The sequence below is a fragment of the Salarias fasciatus genome, chromosome 9 (genome assembly GCF_902148845.1).
Source record: "Salarias fasciatus chromosome 9, fSalaFa1.1, whole genome shotgun sequence".
In the NCBI taxonomy this organism is placed as follows: Eukaryota; Metazoa; Chordata; class Actinopteri; order Blenniiformes; family Blenniidae; genus Salarias; species Salarias fasciatus.
In genome coordinates, this window is record NC_043753.1 from 18,599,920 (window position 1) to 18,624,962 (window position 25,043).

General features: G+C 44.8%; 1 protein-coding gene across 2 annotated transcripts in view; it reads left to right on the forward strand.

Annotated features, from left to right (window-relative positions):
• The window catches only part of pou6f2 (POU class 6 homeobox 2), a 75,175-nt gene that overhangs the window by 26,077 nt on the left and 24,055 nt on the right, over positions 1-25,043 (forward strand). For both annotated transcript variants that reach the window (XM_030099147.1, XM_030099148.1), the window contains 2 exons: positions 4,197-4,416; positions 19,921-20,225. In XM_030099147.1, coding sequence (XP_029955007.1) covers positions 4,197-4,416; positions 19,921-20,225 — 525 coding nt within the window. The remainder of the gene's footprint in view (positions 1-4,196; positions 4,417-19,920; positions 20,226-25,043) is intronic.

Genomic DNA, 25,043 nt, shown 5'->3' on the forward strand with positions numbered 1-25,043 from the left:
AATCAGGCATTGTCCTATCTGATTGGATTTATTGGCCTGGTGGCTCGGCGGTGTTTAATGAACATCTATCTCATTAGTGTTGCTCAATGTCACCGCCGCACACACACACACGCATGCACGCACGCACATGCGCGTGCACGCTCTCGCAGAGCATCAGGTTTCCTCCACCCTCTTTAATAAGGCCATTCTGGCTGCACTCAGTGTTACTCAATGACAGTCGGTCCTCATCAGGACGGACAAAAGAGGGAACATGAGACGAGGGGAAAGCCATTCACTTTAGTCGGGCAGGTCTGCAGAGCGAGAATTCCCCGGTGAACAAGTCAATCTGCTGTAAGTGGAGATAAAAAATGTGCTTAATTAAAAGCACTTTCTACATTACACACACCCTCACTGGTCAAAGCCGCTGTTTTGGTAATAGATAAGGAATAAACACAGAGAGGAACGCAGGCAGCAGTTAGAGCCTGTGCCTCAGCAGGCGGCTCTCAACAGTCACCATCTAATATATTAATGCTGTCAGTACAGTCTCTGTGAAGCTAACACTTTTCAGAAACAAAGGCGCTCCGCATGCCATACCCAATTCTCTTGTTCCAGGATCAATATGTTTTGATAGATTCTCGCTCCAGAGCCGGATATTGTTCGAACAACCATTATCCGATGGTAGTTTACCCAACATGAATCTACCTTCCTTCTGTTTCCCACTTGCAGTTAGGATGACAAAAGTCTGCTATCTGGGTGATTATGGGCAATTTCTCAGTGCCAGAGCTGCCAAGCAGATAGAAGGGCCTATTCTCCCCTGATGGGCAGCGAGGCTGGGTACCACATCCAGTCCTGAGTGGGGCTGCTTCCCACATCCAGAGCCCAACGCACAATCCGGCGTGCGCGTCTGTGTGGCCCCTAGGAGACCACTTCTCAACACTCAGCTGTCAGGTCTGCCAGGCACCGCACCTATGGAGAGGAGGAGTGGGAATAAGAGGTGAAAAGGCAGAGGGGGGGGGACTGCTTAAACATCTGGATTCTATGCGGCGAACGCTTGTTGCATGGCTGCCAAAGTTCAGCTAATTGTGTTGACAAAATATTTCTCCTATCTTAGCGTTTGATGTGTATATGTAGAGGATTATCACCTCAGACAAAGATCATAATCAGCCTTAAACTGGCACAACAAATCGAAACACCAAGAGCTCTTGCATGCTTTAAAAAAAAAAAAAAGAACCTCCAGTGTTTTCTCTTGGCAGCTGCCTGTGTGCCTAACAGCCGCCTGCTTCTCCAAAGCTGCCTGTAATGATAAATAAATCAGGGCTCCATCTGATAATTGTGGGATTGTCTTTTAATGTTATTCCCTTCTATGTGAAGCTGTCTTTGCTGTCAAGCCTGGCAATCTCATTTTGTTTGATTCAGAGATGAAATGTTCAAAGGGCGTCTTTGATTATGTGGGGGCTTCGATTTGAGATTAAATTTACTTAAAAAAGCAAGATTAAACATATGTCACTTGCAGCTAACAAACGCGTCGCCTTTGTTAGTGTCCTTTGAGGATTCTTTGAGCTCTCGAATTATTAATTCATTTTTTAAAGTTAATGGCAAATGTCATTTTGGATGCTCTCAGATGCGTCAGATTGTCACTTGTTATGCACTGCCGCCGCGTATCAAAGCAAATGTTGTGAAAGAAGAATCCTTTGCAGTGTGTGTGACTTCACCCTGCAGCAATATTCACCCCTTCAAGCTTCTTTTTTTTTTTTTTTTTTTTTTTTTTACATTTTTGTACCTTTTAGCAGCACAGAACCTCTAGCAGGTATTAATTTGCCTCTGAGTGCAGATATTTTGGCCCTGTTATCGCCCCACGCGAGCCCACGTGACCCCCCCCCCCCCCCTTAAAACGCGATGCACGTCAGAGCGGGCTGCAGGGCGTCGCGCGCCGGCCGGGGTTATCGCGGTGACACGCCTGTCACCTAGGAGCAGCGGGCTCCGAGAGGGAGGGTGGGCTCCTCGCACCAGTCAGCCCCGCGCCGCATCCCGCGCAGGCTGCAGACACGCCATGTAAAACAGAAGCAGATAGCTGACAATTGGAGTTAAAGGCTCGTGAAGCAAAGTCGCAGCCGAGGAGTCGACGCGGCGGAGCCGCAGCCACAACACACTGGAAGGAGGACATTTTAGTTCCTGCTATTTTTAAAGATCAAATATTCTCTATTCAGTTCAGTTTTTTTTTTTCCTAGAAACATGAAAACAGTACCTTGTCTATTAGGTTTAGCAGGGTGGATATATTAGCATTATAAGGATGTCTGATTTAGAATAGATTTAAGATTTCTAATGGTTTTTGTAGGTCTCCGCCATCCAACAAATCCTCCCTCTTCTGGCTCAAAACTCTCGATGAAAAACGTGTAGGTGTATTTCCAAACCCACTTCCTCGGAAAATACATTTGAAGTGATCTTCTGCTGTGTAAAATATCTGGGAGTGATTCCTCTGATAACTTATCTCTCCGTCTATGGGAGCGACTGCTCCGATTCCACTTTAACTAAAATGAACGAGTGGATACATGAAGGGTGGAGTGATGTGTTACATCCCTCATCTAAAGAGTAAAGTACTGCTACCTTTTTCTGGAAGTGATGTGTGTTTCAAGCACATTATTCTGTGGTACGAGGGATTTGTTCAGCAGGATGTAACATAAATCACTCTGCATTTCTCAGCTCGTTCACAGAGATGGGGTTTGATTTCTGCCGGCAGAAGCAGTGGGTTTTGACACCGTGAAGCTCTGCGATCGGCCTCCAAACAACTGCATTCATCAAAAACATTGATTAGTGATGAAGTGGAACTGGTGACATGTGCTTCAAATACTTTATTTGTCTCAATTAAACATGTCAGAAAGTGGCAAACTGTAACGTGTTGTGGTTTCTGTGTCGTGCACCTTGAGTAGATATTTAAACAACATGGAAAAATCAGATTGCACTGAGTTGTCTAAAAAAAAACTAAAGGACTCTAAAACAGTCAAACATTTTCATTTATCTTTTCTGAAACAAAAACATCCATGCAAAATACTCACATTTGGAAACATGAGGAATTTAGTGTGGCTTTTCTCCGACATGATAAATTTGGTATTCCGGGTAAACATGTCACAATATTAACAGTTGGTTCTGAATTTAACTGAACTGATAAACATCTATGAACTGACTGAAGACAAGGTCTACAACTCATATGAATTTAACGTGTTAAACAGGTATAATTGGTATTATAGGTAAATTTGATCATACAGTATTTCTCCTCCTGTTGAGCTGATCTTCAGTTATAATCAGCCTTATCAGGCCCGTAATTCACAATTCAGTATCTTGTTGTGTTTGTATATCCAAAACAAAAATGGAGAATCTTCACTGAGACAGTGACAAAGTATACATGATGTATTGTGAAGATATGTACTGTAGAAACATTAGAACGTATTGTAATTATCCCTGATGTCAAGGCATGAAAAGTCTTTCCTTGTTCCAAATCAGGATTCAGACTGATGCCCCCCCCGCACAAGGTCAAGCCGAACCAGATGCTCCAGCAGTCTGGACATATCGTTGGCATCTGATATATTAGTGAAATGATTCGGAGTGCAGGCTTTATGCATTTAGACTACAGGGGCCCCAAGATAGTTGTCAATGACTTGAATGTCACCTTATTAGCCGAGCAATCGATGACTGTTTGGATTACTGCAGTGGTAACGCTCGGCTTTTCACAAGAAATGTATCTTTGTAATTATGTTTAACTCTGCATACTGTGCAAGGTGTCACCTTAAAGGAGCGTCTCTCCCTTGATAATGATGTGCTGTGCTGCATGTTTTCATTACGACACACAGAACCCAGTTTACTGCTTTTTTTTGCACCAATTACATTATCAGTTAGATTATTCAGTTACACTTTATTTTTAAAAAATATTATGTCACTATATATAACACTTTTACATCCCATACTAAAAATATAAAACTGGATTCAAAGTCACTAAATCATTAGCCATAGGCTCTAAAAATGAGAGTTGTGTAAAGTTTCCAGTTCAGATATGTTGAAATGGGAAAAGAAAACAGATTTCAGACTGTCGTTCGATCATTTTTAAAATGTGTGATGAAAACATTTACATTTGTTCAGTGAAATAAATCATTTGAAGGATTTGAAGGACCTTTTCTTTTAATTTAAAGTTGTGTGTGTGTGTGTGTGTGTGTGTGTCCCTCCAGTCTCTCCTTGTGGCCCAGCAGCTGGCCAACGCGGTGGGCGGCGTGATGTCCGGGGCGGCGCCGGGCATGAACCAGCCCATCCTCATCCCCTTCAACGCCGGCGGCCACCTGGGCGGGCAGCAGGGCCTGGTGCTCTCCCTCCCCACCGCCAACATCCAGAGCCTGGTGGCGGCTGCTGCGGCGGGGGGCATCATGACGCTCCCCCTCCAGAACCTGCAAGGTGAGAATCAACGGGAAAAATCAGATATATATATATATATATATATATAAAAAAAAAACAACTTTCGATGAGACAGCATCGCTTGAAAAAGTAGAGCGACTCAAGAAGAAGATGCATCGTCCCTCAACAGTTGATGGATGTTTAAAAACAACGTTGAAATTGAAAATCCATATTCGCATGGCCACGTAGAGCTGATGAATGTGTTTCTGTATTATACATGATGATTCCCGGACCCAAGACACCAGAAACTATTAGTAATACATGAAGCAAATATTGCTCCAAACAGGAGTTTGTTATACATTCAGCAGAAGGCTGGGCACCGTGTTTTTTTCCCCCTAATAAAAGTGCTTTACAGAGGTCTCCACCAGGTAAGAATCCTTCAGGGGTTTGTATCCCAAAAAGCAGCCATCCTCGACGCGCCCAGAGGAACAACCATATTAATTACAGGTCAGCGTTTTGCAGTGCGGCGCAAAAGCACTTTATGTCTCTTTCCCGTGCATAAGAGTGCACTGTACTTCACTTCTTCTCCGTCTTCTTCTTTTTTTTTTATCTCTTTTCCACCTCATCTGTCCATCCACATGGCTGTACTTATCCCTGCCTTTTAAAGTTTAATGCCCAAGTGTTCTCTTTTGATCATAGTTGTAAATGGTTTTCATTTTAATGTTTAAAACATTGTCTCTTTTATACCATTAGATTGAGGGATGGATGGGGAAACCGTCAGTCATAAATCTTAGATGAGAGAGCTGCACTAATGTAAAAAGATGCCAGGCTACATGTAAAGCAGTGTGTTTTTAGGATGGAGATTACAATAATGCCGGTGCAGCACAAAGTGCATGGAAGGCTCCCTTCATGTGTGGAAATGGATGGACAGATGCCCTGAGTGAGGAAATGTGGAAGTAGAAGCCTAATGGACACAAACATGCATAAATAACAGCAGCCATCGCTGTGGGCAGAGCTTTTAATAAACCCCGCATCTATCCGGCGAGCCCTTCAATGTATCCGTCAGTAGTGGACGATAATGGGCCCAGCAGGCCCGTCTGACTCACACTTCAACAGATCTTCCTCCCGGCGCACCAGGGACAAACCCGGAGGCTTCGGCGATCTGATGAACTGATCGACGAACGCACTGTCAAGGGTGTCAGAACGCCAAAACAAACACCTCTCAGTCATCCGTATTGTCCGGCGCCAAATAAACCAAACAGTCTGAATTCAGCGTGCTGATAAAATTCTCCAGCCGCGATAGATGGGGGGGGGGGGGGGGGGGGGGGGGGGGGGGGAAACTGATGTGGAGAAATGCCTCTGTGGCAGATCTTTTTTTAAGTGTGTGGACTGACAGACTGCCCGTTCGCACGTCCTCTTATCTGAAGGGGATGTATTGAAGGGACCTCCATGGAGAGAAAGTGACACAAGTCACGAGTGAAGCTAAATGTCTTGACTGTGTCCGGGCCCCTCTGGCCACGCGGCGCTCCTCCACTCTCCCCTGTCTGAGTTCATCACAGCTCCGCTGAATGAGGCCTGCTGGCACAGCACCTCTGTCAGACGACTGCAGCCCTGGCCTCTGCCCTCACGCCCCCCCTCCCCTCGCTCTCCCCCCCCACCCACCCCACACACACACACACCCCCACAGGGCTCCGGGCCTGATTAATCACACACGTAATACAGTGTTGCCCTGTCGCCGGGGAGCGGTTAGCTCATTTCACGACCTCGGGAGGGAGTGTGCTTTACAGTGCTCACACTGCCGGCTAATTAGTGTCAGATCAGACGCAAGACAACAGTAAGGAACGGTAATGAGACTCCGAGAGACGCCCAGCCAATGGCTGTGTTTAAATGTAATGAGGCAGCTAATGACCCACTAATAAGGCCGTTTGTCTCACCGAATGGGCATTTCAGGGTGGAGGAATGCTCAAACTTCAATCTTACCGACTCTCACGGGCTCTCAGAATCAAATGTTGCATTTAAATTAAATGAAAATGACGGTCCAGAACTCAATAGTTTGCATATTGAGCCTTAAAGTGGAGAATCGCCTCATTGTCTCGTGTTTTGCTAATGCTAATCAGAGTGAGAGGGAACGAGCCCGGCTGGGCTTCTGCACGCTTCAGGAGGACAGCTCTCTGCGAGCGTGATGAATAACTATCACAGTAATGGGGTTGTGCTATAAAGTTGGAGCAGTTGCTTAAATAAAACTGAGCAGCATCTTGTGGCAGACTCAGTAAACACAGGCACCAGTGTAACTGGTTATTTGTCAGAATGATTTATGCCTGCAAACATGCAGTAAAAACAAATTCCCAATGAAACTAAACAAGGGAGAAAGTTATCTTTTGTGACAGAGTGCGCACAATTCTAGCTGACTTCACAGAGGCAAAAACTAGGTTGGGTCATGCTAGAGGTCCGTAAATATGACGGCTGATCAGGAAAAAAAAAATCATACATGAATTTCACATTTTTTGATATGTTTACAGCTGCTGCAGACAAAACAACCAGGGATTCTTGTTCTTGGACGTGATGCTAACTTTCTGCTGCATTTTTAATGCGTCTCATTTCACCTGATTTTATAACAAGCAAAGCGTGATTACCATACTTGTAAAACGAGCTGTATCAAAGCACTGTACATGTAATGCTCAATGGGAGGAAACACAACAAAGTCTCATCTGTCTACTCCTCTCCTCTCCGACTCACTCAAAGGTAATGCAAGAAGCTAGTTTACTGGGGCGCTTTCATATTAATAAGCATATCCCATCTTATTTGCTCTCAGCAGAAAGCCAGGCAGCGCACCACATCAGAGAGTCGACTTCTAATGGTGAGGTGAGAGCATTGTTCCTCTGTACTCGTCCGCAGGAAACACAAAACAGCACTCAAGCTCCCTGATAAAGGTCGGCATCCCACTCACCTGCGGTAATGAGACCCCGTGTCAGTGCCAATCAAAGGCATGTCTGTCGTTCTGATGAAAACGCTCGGCGGTGTCGTTCGCAGGTTGCGGGGTTTTTTTTTTTTGGTTTTTTTTTCTCGGCGCGATACAAATTAGGGAAATCACTGTGCTCATTACACCACCAAAGGGCGGGCTCCTGGGGGTAGAGCCAAATGTTTCCACACTAGTTAGGCATGTCAGGCTGCATCTTTTCTGCTTGGGCTGACTGCTGCTCCTTTAAGAGGTGAGCTCGCCGGGCCGGGCCGCCGACTTAACCTCTGTCTGCCGAGGGAATGCCTCCGCGTCCCTTTACTCATTACATTATCAGAGCTGCAGCTTCTCACACATCCGTTTTGAGGCTTGTTATAGCCACACTAGTTGCTCATTGTTTTTCCTCCTGTGTGTGTGTGTGTTTTTTTTTTTTTTTTTTTTGGTCAAATCATTTTCGGACAAAGGAAGGAGATAAGCTGTTGTCTGTGTGAACGTGCGGTGACCGAGAGCGTGCACTCCACCGCTCCTCACGTCAACGTCTGCCATCTTAACTCAACGGAGGCCAAGCTCCTCTCCTCTCCCCCCACCGCTGTTTAATTTGAAGTGTTCTCCGGCAATATGTATTCCGCGTCGTCCTTTAATGATTTAACTTTGCTGCGGTTGTAAGATGATTCGCAGGGGAGAGAGCCGCATTAAATAAATAACAGTGATAAAATGTAGACCTCATACATTTCAAAGCTAATGCAACTAGCGGTGCAATAGGAGCAGCTGCACACAGTCCTGGAGCGGTAATTTGATTGATTTGTTGTGACAGCAGCCAAATAATTGAGAGTGAGAGGTGCTGCTGGAGATGAAGCGCAGGCAGAGGCAGGTTCGCCAGGCAGTCCCAGCAGATATGGCACCCAGGTTCTCATCTCTGCCATTGATATCTGCCAGTGGTTTATTGTTTGTCTACAATAAGCAGCTTGGAAGCGCGTGGGGTTACTGCCTTTGTCACAATTTGGCGACGGAAAGAAGAAAGAAGAAAGGAGGGGAGAAAAAAAAAATCACCAATCAAAACGTACAGGAGAACAACTAGAGGGTTAGAATCAAACACACAAATTTACGCTCAGGCTCGGGTTTGCTGTACATGCACACCGCCGCGCACGCTCCCACGAGACTGATTTATACTCTGACGTCTGTTTTGAAGCGGAGATGCGCGTAAATTTTACCTCCCGCTGTTGCACTTGTTGCAGACATGCTAATGATTTGTTCTGAATTGAAGATACATGCTTTTCATAATTGCGCAAAAACAACAGCGCAAATTATTCACCATGTATTTTAACATATACAGAATGATTTTTTTTTTCTTTTTTTTTTTTTTTTTTTTCATGCCTCTGTCAGCAGACATCTTTTCTTCTTATCTGTCTGGTAAGAAACAGCGGCACTGTTTGTCTTAACCTTCTGGCTCTTGACTCCTGTTTTGTTTCTGTGGATGGTGGCAGTGTCACTCCGGTTCAGCCATGCCACAGGACAGCGCGCTGCCACAGCCTGAAATAGCAAGAAAAGAAAGAAAGAGAGAGAGAGAGAGAGGGCGGGGTGGGGGAGGACCAGTCTTTATGGTGGTTTGGAGGAGGACAATAATACTGTTAATCAGATGTGGCTGTGTCTGCTCCTCCACAGCAAACCCTGACATCTGCCCTCGCTGGTAAACACTGAGGGAGGCTCTTTTGCAAAACCTCCTGCCTACAAGACAGACTCTCTGCGCGACACAGCGCCCGTCTGCGCCGTGTAGCGCAGGGAGGGGAGTGCATTTATTTTAATGGATTTTACTCAAGGTGGCAATCAAGCAATGTGCAATTGGGGGGAGGATAGTTTCCTGACTTAGGAGCTCGAATTACAACCTGGCAAATTTTTTGAAATTAGCTTCCAGTTACAGGAATAATCACAAACATGCAATTTTATTCCATTTTAATTTAGATATTTGCCATTCCCCCAGCTCCTGAGCGAAAGCAGATTACCCACTGGCTGGCGTAATTAAGTTTTTAAATGTGAATCCTCCGAACACTGCTGGGTTCATTTAGCCAAATTAACATTCATTCGCCAAATATTGGATCTGTTAAAATAAAACCTCAATCATCTGAACCTCTGGAATAATTTGTGCACTAACGCTCTTAATTAAATCTTTAGTATTTAATAATGTACCACGTATTGATTAAATATTCCGAAAAAAATTATGCACAGTTGGCAGAGTTCATCTTTCCATTATCAAGCGGTCGCCTTGTTGTTGCTTTTGAGTCGACCGGTCAATTACCAGGCTCCGCTTTCACTAAATTAGGAAAGTATCGAATTACAACACATAATCACGGCTTGTTTTGATATTTCGGCACTTGTGAGGCGCTCCCGGTAAATGCCTTGACCGCGCGGCCCCCCGAGTTGTTCTGTTGAAATTACGTCTCACTTTTTGACTCCCTCTTCCGGCCAACGCCGTTTTCCACAAGATTTGCTAAAGGTCTGCCGTATTGCTGAGGTGCAATCCAGAAGCTTTCAGCAACAATCTGTAGTCAAGCATTTTAAATGAAAATTGATTTGTGATTTACATGGTCAGTGAGGGGAAAATGAACTTATGAAATGTTGTAAATGAAATATTAGACAAGGTGCAGTGGGAGAGAGCAGACAGAGATGGTAATCTTGTGGAACTTGAATTCCTGCCTGGCAGAACTGGGTGACATTTTACATTTATCTGTGTTCTGCATGAGTTGTAATGTTAATGGTAATTTTATGGGACTGAACTGGAATGAAAGTGGTGTTATCAACGATTGCTTCAAATGTGGAATTGTGTAAAGCAGCACAGCTGCATCCTTTATTTCCCATTTCTCGGTAATGTGAGTTATTGCATGATTTGTCCTCCGAGGTTGAATGTGTGTATTCACTGTGTGTTTTTTTTTTTTCTTCTTCTTTTTTATCAGCCTGTGCGACTCAGCGCGTCTCATATCACACACCTTCACCACAGGATGAAACACACGCGCTGGTGTGTTTTGATACTGGTATAAATGCCATGCTTGTTTGTGAATGTTTCTCACATGCGTTGACCAGGCCTGTGCTGTTGTTGATAATCGCCTTCATATCACAGGTTTACGCTTTACGTCGTCTTGTTAGCGTGTCAAGCCTTGAAAAGCGTGCCGACAGAAATCCTCAAAATGCCTGAAAATGAAGAAATTGAATCCCAGAATGCGATTAAAGGATATGTGAACTGTGAATAAACATATTTATCTGTCACATGTACACATGCTAAACTGATCAAAATGACACTTAATTCACAATTCATAGCACTGGTGATTCCCCAGGAGATTATTTAATAACCAGATTCATGTAAAAGATTGGCTACACACTATTAAGTACCTGTTTCCTTCTATGGAATGTATTATTCACACGATGTGCCTCAGTCGAGGACATGCATGGTCATACATCAGAAAAAGGCTTAAATATTCACTTATACAATAGTAAATGTGTTATTTCCATTGTTTTCACATCTTAATTTTATAAGTGCTTATAACATTATAATATAAACTAACATTTTATCAATGCGGATCCATCATGGACTTAATAATACAAGCAAATCAATGTAGCATTACGCTCTAATCAATACTACTTACACTGAGCCCAGATGTTTTAATTTCGCTCGATATGTTGTGCAGTGAACGTTTCCTATTCCCACCCTGGCCGTGAACAACACGTATGGATTTTCATAGCGCTTTTCTCTTCCACGGTCGGAAGAGAAAAGAGGTAAAAAAAAAGAAGTGAGAAGAAACAAAGTGATCCTGCGGCGGCGGCGGCGGCGGAGAAGCTGAGGGAGTCTGGGAGGCGGCCCGGATCACACAGAGGTCACTTTTAAACACCGCTCTCCACTTCCCCGCGCGTGAAACCAAAGAGTCCATGGCCACATCTGTCAGCAGATGGTATGGAACCAAACCCCTCGCCAGCGGGGATGTCTTAGCCTTGCTAAAAGCTATCTGTGGTTACTAATTGCTGACCTGGGCCTAATTACCTTAATTAATGGCGGCGGTATCTGGGGGCCAGATTTGTGGGGGGCTTTTATCAGTATCAGTGCAGCTTAAAAGGTCCCGCAGGAGGCCCGGGCAGCGCGTCGGTCCCGTGGGCGCTATTTCTGGACTAACTGCAGACACATCTCAGATGGATCCTGTGGCATCGGAATGGGGCGGCGTGTTTGGAGGGAGGTATCTGTTACTTGCAGATCACAGGAAAGCCTCACTAAGTACATTTGAGGAAAAAGAAAAAAAAAAAAAACGTTTTTCTAGCTTCTTCTTCTTTTCTTTTTTTCCTCTGAACATATTTTCTAGTCTTTTTTTTTTTTTTCCATCATACGCAAGGCCATTTCCTGAATTACACTGCCGTAATTCACAGTGACAAAGTAGACTTAGCACCTTTTTCCACAGACCGTGGGAGGTTTTGTTCAGTGAGCTCTCACTGTGAAATTAGCCCTGGTACTTTCATTTTCCAGCTGCAGTGAAATGGTTAAAAGACACAGATCAGCCAGTATGAAAATAGAACTGATTCAACAAAATCTGTTGCTTCCCCCCTCTTGCTTGCTCCTCACCCATCCACCAAAAAAAAAAAAAAAAAAAAAAAAAAAAAAAACGGAAGGAAGAAAAAGAAAAAGCTCCCCATCCTCTGTTCCCCCTCTCCCAGCCCTGCTTTTCTTCCCCTCTCACCATCCCCGCCGCCGCCGCCGCCGCCGCCTCACCCCTCCCCCAGCCCCGTCAGGCACCTTGTCCGCATCCGAAGAAGGCTTGTAAGTTTCGGGTGCATACATTTCTTTTGATGATATATTGTCCCGGTGCGGAATTTCATTTACTGCCGCTGCCCTTTGCTGAACCTGTTGCTAGTCAGTGAGCACGATAAGCGTATAAGTAGCATGCTACTTCATTCATCATACATCGTTCTGGGCTCTCAAATATCTCATATGTGATTCAGGAAGAAACTACTAAAGCGGCACAAAGGATCCCACCAGGATCAGCTGAGGTTCCATTAAACGCTGTGTACAAAATAGAGCACCCTTGGTATGTGTTATCAAATACATATTTTCTTTGTTACATCTACAAAACACTCATTTCGTGGTGTACACATTGTTTATGTAGCGGAGGAAAAAACGTATCTCCAGCGCGGCGCCCGTGTTGTACATAATTCCGTTCACATTGCATTTTGAATGCGCGCATTTTGAAATCTGTTTTTTCCCTCAGTCATAGTGGCTGCTCTGTGTTGTATTAAACAGCATTAATAATCACAAGAGGCTCAGTGTCACTCAGAAGTCTCCACATCACTAAGGCAGACAGTGTTGTGCTGCTGGGCATGTTGTGCTGTGTGAAAGTGCTTACACGCTCCCTCAGACAACCAAAGGGAATAATTAAAGACAGAAGATGGAGGCAGAAGAATGGAAAGCAAATCCCATTGTTTGGGGTTATTTCATCCCACTGAATTTCTTTTTCTCACTTTCTTTTCGCTCTCTTCTCACATTCCTCCCCAAATGCACTGTGGGTATGTGGCACGCTATCAAAAGCATATGTAAGCGAAGCAGCGCAGAACAAAAGCCCTATGATGTCCTCCTCATACCCACATTGTCTTTTGATTATTCTACAATCATTTTATATCTGTGTGAGTCGGGAAGGAAGGGAAGGCTTAATAACCCCGTAATATACAATACTGTAGCGACTCAGAAGCCACATTGCAAGATGTGATCTGAAAACAAGCCCGCTAAGTCCTCCTTTGCTCCCGTTTCTTTATCAAATGGTGTAATTCTTCAACGCGCCAATATTCAAGTTGGTACCAAAATAATCCACAATGAAATTCAAATTTAAGGTGAACTAGACTATTAGGGCAACTCTACTCCACTCCATTTCTGGAGCAGTAAATGTAGCCCCTCAATCTCTCTCAGCTTTTACTGTCAGTCAGAGAGCACTCAGTCATCTCCGTGCATCAGGCCCGCAATATTGATTTTTCCACCCACTGAAACAGCCGCATGAACATAAATTTTGCATGAGGCTTTTACTCGCGGCCTCCGCTTTGGTCTGACGACACATGATGGGACCATGAACACGCTGTAATAACCCAGCCTGTCCTGCCAGGCAGACAGGCTTCTCTTTTTTTTTTTTTAACTTAAAGAAAGGGTGGGAAGGAAGGGGGGGGGGGGGCAACACCTTCTGGACTCTGAAGGACAAAAGCAAGGGACCCCTCACTGCGTCCCGCAGCAGTGCAGGCTGTCTGAGGACGGCTGTATTTGAAATGAGGCTGGAACAGAAAGGGGAAAGCTCTGAATTCATACATTAAATTAAACCGGTTTGTTCGTTAATTTGAGTTTTTCCGTAAGAAGTTCATATTTTTATAGTAAACCGGTAAAACTTCAAGGAAGTGTATGAAAAATTAAGAATATTTCTCTGCATCCAAACGATGTTTGTTCTTCTGTTGTTGTGTTTTCAAGGGTTTTTGTTTTAGAGTCCGACATAACAAGTTTTCCCCTGTATTTATTTTCGAAGCAAAGCGAGACCAGACGTTGTTATGCATTGCAGACTTTACACGTTTTTAGACCGTGAAGGATGAAATTATAAGAGAAATTAAATAGTGCCTTCTTAGTGCTTTAAACATGAAGCTGCAGACTCCTGCAAAGAGGCAGGAATAAAAAAAAAAGTCCCTACACAAACTCTCAGAGGAATAAAATCACAGAGAAAATAAACCAGATCTCACTTTGCTGGAGACCCCCTGGAAATTTGTCAGGGCCCCCCAGAGGTCCCTGGACCACACTTTGGAAATCAATAACAAAGCGTGAGCACCACCAAAAGGGCAACATTATCGAGTACACAGGGATTTTCTTGTATGTGTAACAACTCCATGGAGAGGATTTGATTCTTTGAAATGCTTCCCCCAGAGTGAGAATCCTACAACGCTGCTTGATATTGCCTTGCATCACAAAGTGAAAGCATTATCTCTGGATCCCTACAAGCGATGCGGTTTACTCTCTAAAATCCTGTGGCTGTGGCTCCGCTCAAATCTTAACTGCCTATATATGTTTTTATTTTTTATTTTTTCCTAGTGGCTGGGCTCCTCCTGCAGCAGCAGCAGCAGCACTGAAACACAGATATTGCCTGCTGTGGTTCTGAGTAATGTTTTTATTCAGGAGTTCACCAACTCCTTTACCGTTTCATTTTCCCCATGTTTATTCCAGCTATCGCCAAGGCGGGAATCTCCTCTCCTCCGCGTTAACGTGATTACCCATCGCACGGACTCGCCGGTAAAAGGAGTAAAACACAGAGTACATGGTCGACATTGTAAAGAGAGAAAACGCAGTGAGAAACAACATTTGCTTCTTATTGTCAGCTCAGAGTTTAGCCTAATGTGCTTCACAGTTTGGGAAAATAAAAGATAAGTATTGTTTGAATTATACAGAAATGACATTATAGTTAGATGCACTATTATATCAGTGTATGAATGTTTAGGGACCGAGTCCCGGAGGGGCAAGGTCTCTGTTGTGCTTCGTCCTTATTATACTGACCACGTTTTTAAACGCAAATTTGACCCCCTAAACCTCAACGAAAACTCACTAAATTCGGCATGCACATCCGGACTGGTGAAACATTTCATAAACTGGAAAAAATAACCCCATCACTGCCAAAATATGTTCTCTAGCGCCACCTAGATACACTAAAACAGCCACCACGGCCTGTAGCAATGTCGTAGAGACATCAAACCAAGGCGTTTGTCTCACTGAGATCTAAAATTCAGGTGCTGACACTGCTGACCTAAATCCAACAGGAAGTCCACAATTTCTCTTTCAAAGTAAAATTACTCTCAAAATCACTCCTCACGAAAAAATGATCTTATCATATTTATTATTATTTTTATTATGTTTGGCAGGAGGTTTACTTTGTGACTGCCTTTCCACACTCATTGCTGGACTTTTACTCGCAACTTTCACCTGAATGAGCGATCTGTCCTTCACTTGGTGGCAAAGTTTTATGATTGACTTGTACTTTTTGGCCATTTCTCAAGCAAAAACCTAAATTTAGACCTCAATTTAATTATCTGTCTTCATGTTTAAGAATAAAAAATCACAGTGTAGATTACACCGAACCTGCAGAGTCTCGAAGACTAAACAATTAATCAAAAAGAAATTGACAGAATAATTATTACAGGAAAGAATAAGTCTTGGTACTGTATATGAACAAAGTGACCCAGAGTGATAAAAGTTATCAGTGAACAAAAGAAATGAGGGCAGAGACAGTGATGTTATCCTCTTCATCAGCGTGCGAGTGCGCCCATCTAATCCTCAGAGTAAAAAAATGACCTTCCTTTGACCACCTTCATAATTACCAGATCTCATAGAGTCTAAATCTCCTTACCTCCAGTGGAGTAATTATCAGTGTGACTCACTGAAAAGGCAATTGAGACAGTGGTTTATGGACTCCCATAGCGGGACGTGAGGCAGAGCAGTAATGGGGAGCTTGTTTGTCCCCTCTCACCTCTCTTGTTAGCGAGTGACAGCTGTGTTTAGACGGCGGCAGCCCCCCGAAAAAACACACACGCTGGGTCACTTCGGACAGTTTCAGACTCCGCTGCAGTTTCGGATCGGCGAGTTAATTTACAGCACTGCTCTTCCTAAATGATGCTAAATGTACTTAACCGCACCAGTGGGTTTATAAAGTCAGAGTAGGAACAGGAACTACTTCGGCATCAATTGCTTCAAAGGCCGTCTGCATACATACACATAACTTACCGATGAGACACAAAAGGCACCACTAAGTTTTATCCATGTCTGTGAACTCAATGCATTCGTTTCAAGGTTTGTGTACCGTTGCTTTCTTTCACGATGCCAGAAGTCTTGAATTCCTCTGACATGAGATGATCATTCCCACCTTCCTTTGACCGTACTTTATGCAACGCGGAGCGCATTCACGTCTGCAGAATGAAAGATAGTCAAAAGTCCTTTTGTGCAGATGTGATTACTTTGACTCCGCAGTCACACTTCATGCTGGCCTTGACTAGGCCTTTTGTGCCAAACATAAGATGATGAGCACCCATTTGTTGCTTTGTAGGAAGATTAAATGCATCAAAAGAGGTTTTCTTTTTTTTTTTTTTTTTTTTTTTTCCAACTCCCAAAAACAAACGCGGATGTTACTGTGACATTAAAATAGTTTTGTAAAGTCGAGACTTGTGCGCTGCGTATTTATCTCTTGTTTTATTTTCATGCTTTAACATGAGGAGATATTTGGATTTTATTTCAGTTTCTAGCACAGTAGTGCATTAAAATTTACTTTGAGGAGCTGGACTTTGACTCCATCTGTACGTACAAGCATGCACACACACACAAGAGCAACGTATAAGGTAACTCATCAGGAAGAGTTGTAAACGCAGGTGTCGTACATCGTGAGGAAAACAAGGAGCCCAGCTTGAATCAACCCCGGGGAGAAAAGTGCTGTAATAGGGGGGTTGGCAGGGACTACTGAGATAGCTGGTAATGAGAGAGCAGGCTGCCCACCCTTTCCACCCCCGCTCCTCCACCACACAGGAAACAAAAATAGCATTTTGTCTGACGAATGAGTCGGCTCTGACCTAGCCTTTCGACCTCTGACAATCAGTCTCTCTCCGTCCTCCAGTACTTCAGAAGCCGGGGCCGGGACAGTCAAAGATAACAGTTGATTTCTGCTGTGGCACTAAGGCATAAAAAAAGAAGGTCTGAGAGAGAGAGATGGCAGACAATTTCTCAAAGCACAAGGTTGGAGGCCTCAGACTTCTCACTTCGCGGGTTTCAGACTCCCGAACGATTGTTGTTAAATGTTTAAATGGCGCCCCGAAAGCCGCAGCTCGGCTCGCATCCGATGGTTCTCGCTGCTCCGCGCAGCTCATTTCTTAATACAAACATTAGCATAGGCAAGTTGTGACAACAGAGAAAGTTGGACCCCTTGCTCTTCCACCCCTCGGGCGTGATGACTAAGTGGGAGCGCTGCCTGCGCCGCAGCAGACAAGGACTGGTGAATATGAAACACAACAAAGAGACAGTTGGAGATATAATGAGCTCTATAGGATCCCGGCACCCTTTTGGCCTCGCTCCATCATAAGTGAAGCTCCCGCTCTCATCCTCGGCCCCGTGTCTGCTGGAGGAAGAAGCACAAACAATTAGCTGAGACAAGCCGTTTGGATTATGTGCTCAAGCAAAGCAATCAGACAGCTGTGGTTAAAAGAATGAGCTTCAAGATGCCCGTTGCCCAGTTAGAGAGGAAGGGAGGGTCAGTGGTCCTGACAGTCTTAACAAGATGACAGAATTTATAAAGCACTGCTGTTAAAGAATATAGTTACCTGCAGTGTAGCCCTTATAATAAGGCCACATGGGGCTTCTTCCATATTCCCTCTGTATTTGTTTTCTTTTGCCTCATATTCTTTTGTTGTGCCTCTTGTTCCTCAGCGTAATGGTTGGCGCTGGAGGAAATTCTTCAATCGTCTTTGATCTTCGCCTGGTTTCGATAATTTTCTGACAGAAATCTCATTTTACCCCCCTTTTGTTTTCTTCTCTCTTTGTTCCCGCTTTATTCCGTCTTTAAATGGGGCTCAACATTTTGTCGTTGAGAAGTTGCAAAAGGAAAAGAGCCGGTCCTGTCAAGGGCTCAGCACTCACAAGACAACTTGCCCCAACATTTCAAGTGAGAATTGGACTCTTGCCGTTTGCACAGATGATATATAATTCATGGTGGGGGTGTGAGAGAAGTGTCAATGTGTCAGGAGGTAGAAGAAATGTAAAAGTGTACTGTTTACTGGCCGAAAGACGGCGGCTTTCTTTGGCTGTGCTGCTGCTGCTGCAGAGCCGGGGAAGAGGAGGATGATCTGATCTTCATCAAATGTTCATCTGTGGCCGTCCTGGAGTCCGAGTGACCACACTAATCAAAAACGTGTCTGCCCTGATGTTTTATTCATCTTTTATGAGACAGGCATACTTAAATAATTCAAGTGCATTGATTCGGTGTGTATACAAGCTTGTCCACGCCGTGTATTCACAATTGCTGCGCTGCATTATCAATAGATGATCACAAGCACCCTTTGGAGATCGCGTTTGTTATTCAGTTCTTGGTGTTTTAAATGATCTTAATCATCATTTGTGAGCTTGAGGCACAGGCTGCAGATTTTTAGGCATAAATTCCTGATGTGCAATGTTTATTTGTGTTAAAAAAAAAATTGACACTCATTCAAACATCATTTTTAATTAAAATATTACATTGTGTTTACATTGCTTCCAATAAATAGAAGACAAAGCAGTTTATTTTATGTAGTTTCATTAAAAAAAAGATTGCTTTTATGTAATTTATGTATTAATTTCTTACACTTAAACATACGCACATATTTTCTACCAAGATAAATTTTAAGTGCCCACTCTGGTATCTGGTCTTTCCCCATCAAGCTCACGTTATCTTTTCATCCACACAGAAACTTGTCACAGTCCTCTCTTAGTTTCATTCTTTCATTTCCTGCGTCAAACCATGGCAGAGTCCAAGGCAACAGCAGAAGCTCAGACTGAAATGTCCGTTTTTGTTATATAGGCCACATATCAGAACAATATGTTCTCTTTAAAGAGGAGTGATTGGTTTCTCTGGTTTGTTCAGAAGAAAAACAAAAATCACTTTTGTGAAGTTTCCAATCAAGGAAAAAAAAAATCACATGTGAGGAAACGCTTCTTTTTTCGCAAACAGGTGTGAAGGTCATTCAAGATGTTGTTATTTTATCCCAATTCTCCACATACAGTACTGCAGCGGATGCCTTCAGCGGCCGTGATTTGTTGTCTGCGTTGTGTCGGAGCTTTCTTCTGACATTCAAACATTAAGTGTGAGTGAGTTGATATGAAAACCACCAAACGCTGCGTTCAGATGTTTCGGGGTGAACCGCCGTGAAGAATTGCCATGAAGCCGAGGAGTGTTCACACCACCATGTTTCCGTATCTGCTATATTTTATATTTCGGAGATACACTCCGGGCTCTTGGAAGCTTGGTGCAGCCGCTGCCTTGCTTAGCCTGAGCGTTAACTCGATTTTTTTTTTTTAAGCTGCATAAAAATTTATAAGCATTTAAATGTAGAAATTAGGCTCTAATGGCATGCCATTATTGGATCCAATTAGTTAATGGGTTTATTTCTGAACTGTTCCAGTGAAGATGGATGTCTCTTTCTTATGAGATTTTAAGCCATTAAACCAAAGATTCTGTCATTCTCCAAGTGACAATGACGACTTTTGGCTCCAGAGAGAGCAATTATGTGAGTCTGGCTTGATAGCTTTGTCCTCCAACTAGCTAAATTAAATTCACTGACTCTATCGTGCAGGATAGAAAACTCCTGGAGGACCTTGTTGTGGCTCTGTGCAATTTACATCTGTCTCTCACTGTTCATCCTATACATCTCACACCTTCACATGTGCATATATTTCTATCTGAGGTGTTGGAATATTCCTCAAATAATGAGGGCTTCTTGTTTACGCGCTGAAACACTCGTTGTCGGGTTGTCAGTTGCAGCTCATCTGTTTTCCGAAGACTTCAGGCCCGACGACGAATCAAAGAAAATAAAAATCTCCTTTTCCTCAACAGCTACCTCATCGCTGAACTCCCAGCTCCAACACCTGCAGCAGCTCCAACAGATGCAGCAGCACCACCAGCAGCAACAGCAGCAGCAGCAGCAGCAGCAGCACCATCACCAACAGACCCACGCCCAGAACCAGCTGCCCTCCCAGCACCACATGACACCGCCCAGCCAACAGCAGACCTCCATCCCGTCTCCGGGCTCCACTTGTTCCTCCACCTCCGGACAGCCGCAGCAGTCGCCGCCTCATCGGCCCAACCAGTCACCAGCCCGCAGCCTCCCTTCGCCCGTCACTCCGCCCATGCCTTTGCCGGTGAGAACCTTTCCCTGTCTCGGACCAGGTTCACTCGTCACATAGTTTCGCAGATGATTCATTAAGTTTTGACTTTTGTTTTGTGGCTTATTTCAGTTACTTTCTTTCTCTTACTCCAGCTGTATCACTGTCTCGATATTCACTTGAACCCACTCAGAGGGAACCCGCTGCCTCTCGCCCATTCATGAGGTTCTTTTGATTAATATATCAGAAGATCTGCATCACGAGAACCGTAAAGAACTCCGTGTATAGGTGTTGGTGTAAAAGGGCAGAAATTGGGTCTGTAGTCCTTTCAGAGAGGGATAATACTCGAAGTGCTGAAGTGTGCATCTAAATAGTGTCATTATCAACAGTGTGATTTGGGCAGGTCAACCTTGAGGAAATGCGCTGCTTAAGGAGTATACACAGCGCTTGATTCTCTGTCAGCACTTGATCCTTATCAAGAGGCAGTGTTTAAATGGAGCCTGGCAGCTCCTCTGTTTATGTGGCGCCGTTAGAATATGCAACTTGTTGTCGAAGCCTCGACGCACTTGAGCACATAGAACTTCTCGGCCAGGCGAGAGCATGAATCACCTCCCGCTGCTGCAGATGCGGGACGGATTTTGAGGATAACTATCCTCCAGTTATAATCAGTCTTTTAATCTTCGCTTCTCTGCCTACTCAACCTCCTTTTTAGTCACTTTGTCTGTCCATCCATCTCCGCTCTTCTGTCCGTCCGCCTGTCACAGTGTGACGATAATAACCTATTTTATATCCCTGTGGTTTCATTTCTGGTGGAGACTGGCCAGGGTCGCCTTTCTGTCCCCGGTCACATTCATCAGCGTCAGACCCTTATTGGGTTGTGGTGCAAGCTTCTTTATGGCCAGGATGAGTTGGGCTATTTGTTTCCCCTTGCAGCCCTCTCCGGCCCTGTCACGGCCTAGTGAGACTCAGCAGGAAAAACAGCCTCTGGATTTAATGGGCTCCAAAGACTAGCAGCTACATCGCAGCGAGCACATTGTTCAGTCTGACTGTGGATGCCCGAGTTACTGACCAACATACAGATTCGTGCATTAAGCTTGCGTCAGACGCTGCACAAACACCTTAGGTAACAGACGCTCCACGGCGAGACTCTCCTTAGTACAAGTCTTTGATTTGCCGGGAAACCGTTTGGTCAAATTTCCAAGAATCCCTGAATATTTTTTCCTCTGACGCACAACGTCAGAGGCAGGCAGGTGTTTTAGAGCGAGCGTGAAACTGAGACCGTAAGCTTTATATAGACTGACTTCTGCTGAGCATGATGACTGAGGACAGACCTTCCTGGAGGGGGGGGGGCAGAGGGGCCACATCAGGTGTCATTAAGATATTGCCTCATCAAATAGGATTATGGGGTGTGTGCGTATCGTTGCGTGTGTGTGTGTGTGTGAGTCAGAATGGCCGTAAAAGGTTTAGTTTCTCTGGGTCAGTGCTGGGGTTGTCAAAAGAGTGTGTCCCCCAGCGAGGTGCCCGCTCAAGGACAGGCCGCGGCCCCGCTACTCTCAAGCCCGCAATGGGATTTAAACTCTCACTCCTCCTTCCTCCACCACTCAGGTCGGTGATTGGATTTTTTTTTTTTTTTTAACTCTGAAAAGCATCTAATTAGTTAATTCACAGAAGTTTTACAGTCAGAGAAACTCCCTGAGCAGGGGGCCTTTGTCACCAACACATCCGAATCGTCACTGTCATCCTCTTTTTGTGCGTTTTAATTGAAGACACGGAGGAGAATTTGTTACGTCCCCACGTTTTAACCAGAGGAACTGGTCTGTGCAGTAAAGTGGAGTCATAATTACCATAATACAATGAGCATTACACAGATAACACCCCTATTTCCTACTGTCATTATGCAGACGAGGAGAATCACTCAGCCATTCAACTATTTGCAGAATATACAGCTACAGAGAGACAAACACCTCATTATGTTCCAATTAATGTCCCATTGTAATTCTCTTCTCATGGGAGCTGTGTGACACTCTGGAAACTCATAGTGAGGAAATCCCGAGCATTCATTACATCCCCAGTGTTTCCAGTATTTTTGTGTTTTTAATTTGTGCGGCACAATTCAGTCATTGGCTCATTAATATCCTTATTAGAGTAAAATTAACACCATAAGAGACCGTGTCCCCCCCTGAGTCAGTGCATTAAACTTAGATTAATGCTCATAATTTGGTTAAATTGAGGGAGAATTCACCTTTGTCAGCCTCCCACTCTCTCCCGACATGCTCGGTGTACAGAGTACAGTGCGATGCGGCCCGTGGCTCCCTGAAATAGCCACCACCACAGTGATGACAAATAGACGGGGGAAGATTATGAAATTTGCTTAAGTGCGTTAATGGGCTGATTGCGGGAGCCCGCTGGATTTTGCTGGAAGTTGATTGATTAGAGCTGCGGGTTTTCTCCACGCCCGGAGAGCTCAGGGATTTGACGGGGTAGAGGCGCGCCAAGTCTGTTACACCGGAATTGATCTTAATTAGATCTGAAAGACCTGCCACAGCAGAATGGTCGCGGCGATTAAAATGAAAAACAGGAGAAATTACTGATCAAATTAATCATAATGTCGGGCTACAGCTGTAGGTCTGGTGTAATTTGCCACTCCAGTGAGTTACATCAGCCCAGGCAGGGAGAGGAGAGGCGGCACATACTGATCCGTGGAAGCAGGAAGCTTAGGCCAACCTATCAAATCTGTTATTCCAGTTGGTCTGCCCAGAACCTCCTGACCCTGCTGCGCCATCCAGTGGAGGCCCAGCATGCCTCCCTCTCAGTCTCCCAACTAATTAGTTGCGTTTTATTGCTTGTTTTTTTTTTTTTTTGTTTCCTCCACCCCCCCTTCTACATTATGTCTTTCTCCGTCCAGAAACCGCATCGTCCACAGCGCTGCTGTTCCTGTCATGGCTGTCTTGTCGCCAGCGTGTTGTGTGTTCACTAATAGCCTCTGACCTTGGTTCAGTGTCTGGCTGGCTGGTTTTTTGGGGGGGCCTGGAAGAGGTGGAGGCGTCCTGTCTTCCTCCTCTGTCAGACTCCTGCCGCCCGTCTCTCTCCCCTTCGCGGTTGTCCCCCTTGATCGCTGTCAGAGCCCCACACTGGGCCTGTCCACTCTCCATCCGCACACTCATAGGGGTAATTACAGCCTAGGGGCCTGCCTCCTATCCCTGTGCTCCACAATTTACCACCAAAGCGTCCACAGACATCTCTCTTCTTCCCCACTGCACCCCGACATCACAGGACCGCAGGGCCTCAACCCACAAGTGCTGCAATTACCTGAGTCTCTCCTCAATCCTTTTCTCTCTCTCTTTCTCTCTCTCTCTCTCTCTCTCTCTCTCTTCTCACTCCCCCTCCACACTCTCCTCCCCGCCCCTTGGCTCCCTCACTATTCCCTGGCAATCAGCCTTCATTAGAAGCCTCTGGTGAAAACCCATCGTCACCAAGGTCAGCTGCTGCCAACCACGACGGCCTTTCAGAGGCCTGGCTCTGTGCACTCTCCGTCTTTTCTCACTTTCTTGCCATCCTCCCCGTTCCTCCTCCCCTTTGCACCTCCTCCCTCCCGTTCCCGTTCGCCTCCGCCGTCCCTTCCTCGAATCTCGGGCCCATCTCTGCTGCTTTTGTCTCCAGCTGAGGCCCCTTCAGACACTCGTGTCACTGTTTTCCGCTGCGGTGCACTCTTACTTATGTCAGCCGCTGTTACAATCACCACCGTCCAATTTGCTCCGAATATCTCTTTCTTTATGGGCGGCGGGGTTTCCTCCCATTATATTAACACGTGTATTAAATGAGCCTTGCACATTGATTAATTGATTTTCCAGATCAGCTCCATGTTCATTCAATTTGGTGAAAACGGGCCGGCGTCGTTCTGAAGGATATTAAATTAAAATTAGAATGACATGCTCCACTGTGGACCCAATGGTTCGTCCCGCAGCTTGTCAGTGAAAGCCTCAACACTTGAGAAGGACACGTCCGTTATCAACAGAAACCTGAGATCCACGATTCGGTTTGTGACATACCTGTGCCTGTGTGTGAAAACATGCCTAAGACGTTCACACAACCAAGTACTATCATCCTGGACAACACCTTTTTTTTAAAAAAAAAAAAAAAAAAAAAAGACAAATTTCTGCTAGAACTTTCAGCTTCTGTCCGTGGTATTTGGTGTTTAAATGGCTGCTGGTGGCTGTGTGGTTTAGAGCATGAACAGGCCCCTCAGCTCTCCAGCAGCTCAGCCCAGCCACTTATTAATGCACAGGAGATCTGGCTCTTAAGAAGGCAGAAAATTGCCTTACATAACAAGCGCTCCACAATTTAGAAATACAAATGTGCACTGTTGACTGAAGCAGAAAATAAGACTGTTGCCCATCAACAGCACCACATTTCATATGAATAATTATAAAGCATGGGAGCTAGATGAGGAAAACAACCTGACCATGACAGCTCTACTACTTTTATTTACTTCAAATGAGGGATTAGGCAGGAAGAAAATCTACAGACTTAAGGGCCGACGATGAGCCTTGAATTTCTAAATAAGGAGAAAAGTTAAATTGATCATATTTCCGAAGGATCGTGCGGAAAGCTGCGGAGACGTTTTCACTTTTAAAACTGCACTTGCATTTCGCCTCGCACTTTACCTGTTGGCTTCTGTGGGTTTTGTCGGCTTTTCAGACCTCGCCAAGTTCACATTTCCTCCGCTTTTTGAGATCCGCGGTTCTTCTAAACCTGGCTCCATTACTCTGGAGGTGGGCAGAGGGCTTCCAGCTCAGACACCCAGCAGAAAGGCACCGTTCCCTGATCAGCCCACATGCACACTCGGGGCAACAC